The sequence below is a fragment of the Hippichthys cyanospilos genome, chromosome 17 (assembly GCF_059441005.1).
Source record: "Hippichthys cyanospilos isolate Australia breed blue-spotted pipefish chromosome 17, RoL_Hcya_1.0, whole genome shotgun sequence".
Classification (NCBI taxonomy): domain Eukaryota; kingdom Metazoa; phylum Chordata; class Actinopteri; order Syngnathiformes; family Syngnathidae; genus Hippichthys; species Hippichthys cyanospilos.
Genome location: NC_142385.1, coordinates 14,707,479 through 14,713,776, shown reverse-complemented (window position 1 = coordinate 14,713,776; position 6,298 = coordinate 14,707,479). Strand labels below are relative to the sequence as shown.

General features: G+C 41.5%; 1 protein-coding gene across 2 annotated transcripts; it reads left to right on the top strand.

The window, feature by feature from the left end:
- The first annotated feature begins 157 nt into the window (after positions 1–157).
- rhot2 (ras homolog family member T2) lies at positions 158–6,269 on the top strand. Of its 2 annotated transcripts, none has more exons than XM_088438761.1 (19): positions 158–326; positions 1,221–1,279; positions 1,412–1,493; positions 1,596–1,639; positions 1,709–1,762; positions 1,846–1,898; positions 1,970–2,078; positions 2,154–2,255; positions 2,337–2,435; positions 2,528–2,636; positions 2,892–3,012; positions 3,101–3,185; positions 3,369–3,514; positions 3,600–3,700; positions 4,402–4,532; positions 4,620–4,700; positions 4,778–4,900; positions 5,051–5,253; positions 5,459–6,269. In XM_088438761.1, exons 1-19 carry the CDS (start codon positions 251–253, stop codon positions 5,574–5,576), a joined length of 1,896 nt encoding a protein of 631 aa, XP_088294887.1. In that variant the 5' UTR covers positions 158–250; the 3' UTR covers positions 5,577–6,269. The 2 variants fall into 2 exon arrangements, with proteins under 2 accessions (XP_088294887.1, XP_088294886.1); XM_088438760.1 differs by having other exon boundaries at positions 162–351.
- The last annotated feature ends 29 nt before the right edge of the window (positions 6,270–6,298 follow it).

Genomic DNA, 6,298 nt, shown 5'->3' with positions numbered 1-6,298 from the left:
AAAAAATCGCAGAACATTATCAACTCGTGTAGAATTATTTCCTTAAACAATCAAAAATAGTTTAATGTATTTATAATTTCGTATGCTTTACAGTTCATTAAAATGGTATGTAGTGCTCCGTGTGTCCAGCAGAGGGCGTATTTTCCCGCTCTTCCTTTTGAACCGGAAATGTACGAGTTCACCTTGTGTCCAAATACCGCTGCGAAAAGGCGCACAGTTTGGGGGATTTCGCCGGAGTTTGGACATTCAAATGAAAAACAAATGTTCCCTTAGCACAGCGGCGTGTCTGACTGTTTTCCGAACGGGAAGGCGACATGAAACAGGACGTGAGGATACTTTTGCTTGGGGAACGTGAGTACAGTGCAACGCTACTATGACAGCTGACGAACAGCTAGCCCATTAGCAAACATTGGGCTCAGGCGAACTTCCAAACTTTCGAGATGGAGGAGGAATCTTGCATTAAATATTTTTTTGTCGACATAGCTAGCTCGGCTATTTAACATGAGTTGTTTTTTTAATTCAAAGAAGTATCGACCGCATAAAACCTTGTTGAATATGTTGTGATAAAATGGAATGGAATTTAATAACTCCACCCATTTTTTTAAAAGAATTCGTCTCATGAGAAAAGAATTGGCTATGAAATGTTACGTTTTTGATTACATTATTAAAAAGGAAGTCAAGTTAAAAATGCCCTCTATAGCAATGTGTTCGCTGTTCCCACACTAGCTCAAAAGTGCTATTCTAATTAATATTGCATTTTTGGGGGTATGAATATAGTTTTTAAAAATCCACAAGTTTTTATCCATTTTAGTGGTCATTTAGCTATATACTGCCATCTGCTGGCAACTGAAAATAACATTACAGTGCCAAATGAAATGCCTGTAGACATGACAACCAAACCCAGAACATCGTAAAGATATGTTTTGGATATCACTTTAATATTATTATTATAAAATGAACTTTTGAGGAGCTTTATTTTTCTTTTGCATTAACAGTCACTTAAAGTATTTATCTTATTGAATTGCATGAGTCATTTTTATCAGTTAGTGCTATGATCTCAATCCACTCAGACAGACATTGGTATAACGGACTTTGACATCAATTTAAGGTAGAAGGGCTTTAAGATAAATATTAGATGATTTTTACATTTAATTTTGGATAGATAGAAACTCTAGTTCATGTTGTCTAGTTTGATTACTTTTTTCATTCTTGTTGGGCAGCCATGGTGGGGAAGACCTCTCTCATCATGTCCTTGGTTGGCGAGGAGTTTCCAGAAGAGGTCAGTATCAGCGCAGTTTTAGTTTTTATTTCAAAGTTCACATGCTCCCTATGTTTTTTAACTGCTTTTTGCATATAATAGACCAATAGTTGGAGAGTCTACATACAGATATTAATCACCAATGAATTGTAGGTTCCGGCTCGAGCTGAAGAAATCACCATCCCGGCTGACGTCACACCAGAAAAAGTGCCCACACACATTGTGGACTACTCAGGTAACTTTACAAATTCTGCATTCTGCCTTATTATAATAATAATTGTACTGCTTTGACATTTTCCCCTTTTTTATGGTTGTTATTGTTTGATATACTTCTCAGAAAAAGAGCAGAGTGAGGACACCCTTAGAGGAGAGATTCTCAAAGTGAGTACTGACATATTTGTTTCTGATGTTATAATAGAACAATGAAACATATTAATTCATTCCACATAGGCCAATGTGGTGTGCGTAGTCTACGATGTCACCAATGAGGACTCAATAGAGAAGGTAGCTTTCTCCACTCGTGCGCTTTAAATTAATCTGCTAGCTTTTCACTCATAAAATGCCATTTGTGTTCCGTGCTGTTTCAGATCAAGACAAAATGGATACCTCTAGTAAATGGTGATGCGGAAAAAGGAAACAAGTACGTGTCAACTTTGGGGGGTGGCGTTTTAAGGTGCTGTTCAGTTAACTTTTTTTTTGTAATCACGTCAGAGTTCCAATCATCCTCGTGGGGAACAAATCAGATCTGCGCTCAGGCAGCTCCATGGAAACCATTCTACCCATCATGAACCAGTTCTCTGAGATTGAGACATGCGTGGAGGTGAGCGTTATCCGCCCCTCTACAATCTCTCTTTCAAATATTTACCTTTACGTATTTGCTTCGTTTCCCCTCAAGTGTTCCGCTCGGAATCTCAAAAACATATCGGAGTTGTTCTACTACGCGCAAAAGGCGGTCCTTCATCCAACAGCCCCTCTTTATGACCCAGAGGACAAACAGGTTAGCCTTTTTTTTTTTAAATAATAAATTCCCAGTATTTCATTTCATATCATTTTCTGACTTTGTTTTCTCACCTGGCAGCTCAAACCTCTGTGCGTCAGAGCGCTCAGTCGAATTTTTTACATCTCCGACCAGGACAATGACCGCATCCTCAGTGATGTGGAGCTCAACTGTTTTCAGGTGCTTGGTGCAAGCTTTCCATCACCACATGTTCTAGTTGGAAGCCAAGCCAATTGACAGGAAGATTGTTTTTTTTCTTTCACCTCCATTAGAAATCTTGTTTTGGAAATCCACTGGCTCCACAAGCCTTAGAAGATGTAAAGACAGTTGTGTGGAAAAACACCAGTGATGGAGTGCAGGACAATGGCCTGACCTTAAATGGTAAATTGTATAGCCTGACCTATGAATCGGCGGGCATTTTTTAAATTTTAAATTTTGACAATTATATATAAACACACACAGTTTTTTTCCTATTAGTCGGATGATTAACCAGATATTGTGTGTTTATTCTGTCAAATTTAGGAATTGGCATGGGCCTGAAAAAGAAAAATCCATTACAGTCATTTCCGAGTGTTTGAATTTAACTGTGTTTTTTTTTTACAATGGCGCTCACTGCTACGTTCTTTTATTATTCAGGTTTCCTATTCTTGAATACATTATTCATCCAGCGGGGCCGACATGAAACCACATGGACAATCCTCCGGAGGTTCGGTTACGATGATGATCTGGAACTGACAGAAGATTACCTTCACCCCGCGTATGTTGGCGGACATTTCTGCCGCTCTGTTGTGGTTCTTGTTTTCAGTGTTTGTACTCACTACTCACACTTGATCCTATCTTTCCAGCCTACGGGTTCCTGCGGGCTGTACCACTGAACTCAATCAAATGGGTTACCAGTTCCTCCAGCGGCTGTTTGAAAAGTATGATGAAGTGAGTAGTGATCTCAACTGATAATTCAGATAGGAGCTAGAACAGGCCATTGTTAATAAGAAGTTCTCTTAATGGATTTATCGGGTCGGGGAAAGGTGGTCGTCAGTTGGTATGGACGTCAAAGTATTGGCTTCAGGCTTTTTTTTTTCCCCCTTCGTTTTTAATATATATCTCCCCTCCAAGGACAAAGACTCTGCGTTGTCACCAGCAGAGCTGAAGAATCTCTTCTGTGCTTGTCCCTACATGCCGTGGGGCTCTGAGGTCTACACGACGGTCCCGACAACCGCCAACGGTTACATCTCTAATCACGGCTACCACTGTCAGTGGAAGTACGTGCTGACTTTGTGACGTTTCTTTGAGGCATTTAGTAGATCATGTGAGCGATTTTTGGATGGTTTCTTCATTCACTTGCAGACTTTCCGCTTACCTGGACATCCACCGTTGCCTGGAGCACCTCGGATACCTGGGCTATCCAATCCTCACGGAGCAGGATTCACAGACTTCTGCAGTCACAGGTGTGTATTATTCGCCCAGTTTACTCTATATCGGTGACACAAAAACAAAATGGAGGGCAGTAACTAAGAACATGATGATGTCCCTGAAACAACAATCCCAGTAAGAGGATTATTAGCGTGGATCTCATACAGGGCAGCCAAACAGATCAACCTACATATACAGTAGCTTTCCTTGAAGATAAGGCCAAAGCATTATTGGATGAAAAAAATATTTCACACATATTGCTGTGCCATCTATGTCTCATTTATTAAAACTTTGAAACGTGTGCATCCATATAAAGCACAACAAAATAAAGGCATACAATGTTTTGCAATGGAGTCACTATAACACAATTTAGCAATAGGTTGCTTCATGTTACAATTAATTTGCTCTCAGTTTGATAAGAAAAAAATGACCTGTTCTTGTCAAGGCATTGAATTATATCTGCTGCTACCCTTGTTTAAAACTCACTCAGAGTATGCATACTCATATTTGAAAACCACTAGAATAGTGAGAGTATTTCAAAATCTTCACTGAACTATAAACATAACCTATACAAAAAGATGACACCATTAGGAAAAAGTTAATAAAATGTAATGGAACAGCAGTTCTTCCCCGTATCTCCTTTCTTTCATTTCAAAAGGCATGGGTGTAGTGTTACCTACGCCGTGTCTTGGTATTTTGTTGACATTTAACGGATGGATGTTTTTGAAATGTGCAGTAACCAGAGAGAGAGCGGACGACCTGGAGAAGCGCCAAACGCAGCGTTCAGTATTTCTGTGCAAGGTGATTGGACAGCGGGGGACAGGCAAATCGACCTTTCTGCAGGCTTTCGTCGGCCGCACCACCGTGGTACGATGCCATCTGTCAGCCGGGGACATGAACTGCGAAGCCGCGGCTCATGCCGCTGTCTGACGTTTGCGTCTGTCGTTTGACTAGCACAACCCGAGCGGCAACGGTGCCTTTTCGCCCTTCACCGTAAACACGGTCCAAATTAGCAATCAAGAGAAGACCCTTATTGTAAGTAGCCCTCGTCCTCATCTTCTTGGCACGGTTCAGCCTGGCCGCGCTCGTCACGCCGCTCACTGTCCGTGCAGCTCAACGAGGTGGACGTGGAGGCGGACTTCCTGAAGGCGTCCGACTCCCACTGCGATGTCGCTTGTCTCATGTATGACGCCAGTGACCCACATTCCTTCGACTACTGTGCCAGCATATACAAGGTATTTATCTCATGTGGTCTTTCAATCAGTGGTTTTCAGATTTGTAAAATATTTCTTCCTCCCATGCATCCCGAGCCAGTGCAAAACGATTTGGGATTCAAAGAAAAAAATGTCCATCATTCCTAATTATGAATATTTGTTTTGCTTCAGCAACACTACATGGAGAGTGATATCCCGTGCGTGCTGGTGGCTTCCAAACAAGACCTCCCTGCAGTCAAGCAATTCCACGGAGTGACGCCAGCCGAGTTCTGTTCCAAACACAGACTGCCTCAACCGTTGCCTTTTTCCTACACCTTTCCCGAATCCAGCACCAAGAACATCTTCGCCAGACTGGGCTGGGCTGCTGTGTACCCGTATGTTGCGCTTCACAACTCGCCGTTTGCTTTTTTCTAGAAACAAAGGAAGGCACAAATGAAATGCCGTGAATGAATATTTTGTGGGGGGGAAATCGATATTTTAAGGCTATATCGCCTAGAGCGAATAGGAATAAGTCCTTCTAGTTCCGCGTACATTTTTTTTATTGTCAATTCTGACCTATGTTGTGTTTCTCCTCGGCAGACACCTGAATGGCTCCGACATGAGCAGGACTTCCTTCTGGCTGAGAGTGGCCTTGGGCTCAGCTGTGGTTGCAATTGTGGGTTTTGCTGTTTACAGAGTGGCCGTCAGACTGAAATGACCCAGGAGGGACCAGCTGAGTTTTCCCTTTGTTTGTTACTTTGTTCATACAGAGATGAGATGTTCCTAATGTGTCAAAACATAGCGTTCTATGTGGTCCTTATGATTCCTATTTTGTCGTTTTTGCCATTTGCAACATTTTCTGCCTTACCTTCGCCTGGTGTGATGTGACACTTGCTATCCAAACGAGTGTGCTGTCAAAACTGACAGCAAGCCAGAAGAAGTCTTTTATCAATTTACTGTTAATGAGATTGAAATGTTTTATTCTTCATGCAGTGCTTCCAAAGCAAAATTTAACTGGGCCATTTTCAACAAATATCCACCGATATCTTGAATTTAACTTTCATTTCAGGTGCTAGATTGTTCATCCTTATGTTTGTTTCATCATTAGGCAATACCTAGTGAGAGCACATTAAATGCACCTTGGACGCGCCCTTTGCCCCGTGAGGGAAACGTTGGCATTGGCTCGTATTGTATTGCTGTGTGCCTGCTGATGAAGAAATTGCTTAATCGGCATGTTCGCTCACACTGACAACCTTTAAAAAAAAAATGTCAAGAATGTTTCAATCTCCCCGCTGTTTCTTGTGTTTTGTGTATTTGATGTTAGGTTTTTCATAATGAAAGTGACCTGTTCTCAAAGGTTCAATAAAAGAACACAACACAGTGGGAGAGCACTCCCATCTGAATGCGAGAATGCATTGGATTGTTCTTGTATTTACATTT

Excerpts from the sequence above, each read along its gene's own strand:
- rhot2 (XM_088438761.1), top strand. The coding sequence starts at position 251 with ATGAAAAACAAATGTTCCCTTAGCACAGCGGCGTGTCTGACTGTTTTC. Across the intron at positions 2,637-2,891 it reads CAATGGCCTGACCTTAAATG|GTTTCCTATTCTTGAATACA; the intron begins GTAAATTGTATA and ends TTTATTATTCAG. Across the intron at positions 4,533-4,619 it reads TCGTCGGCCGCACCACCGTG|CACAACCCGAGCGGCAACGG; the intron begins GTACGATGCCAT and ends TCGTTTGACTAG.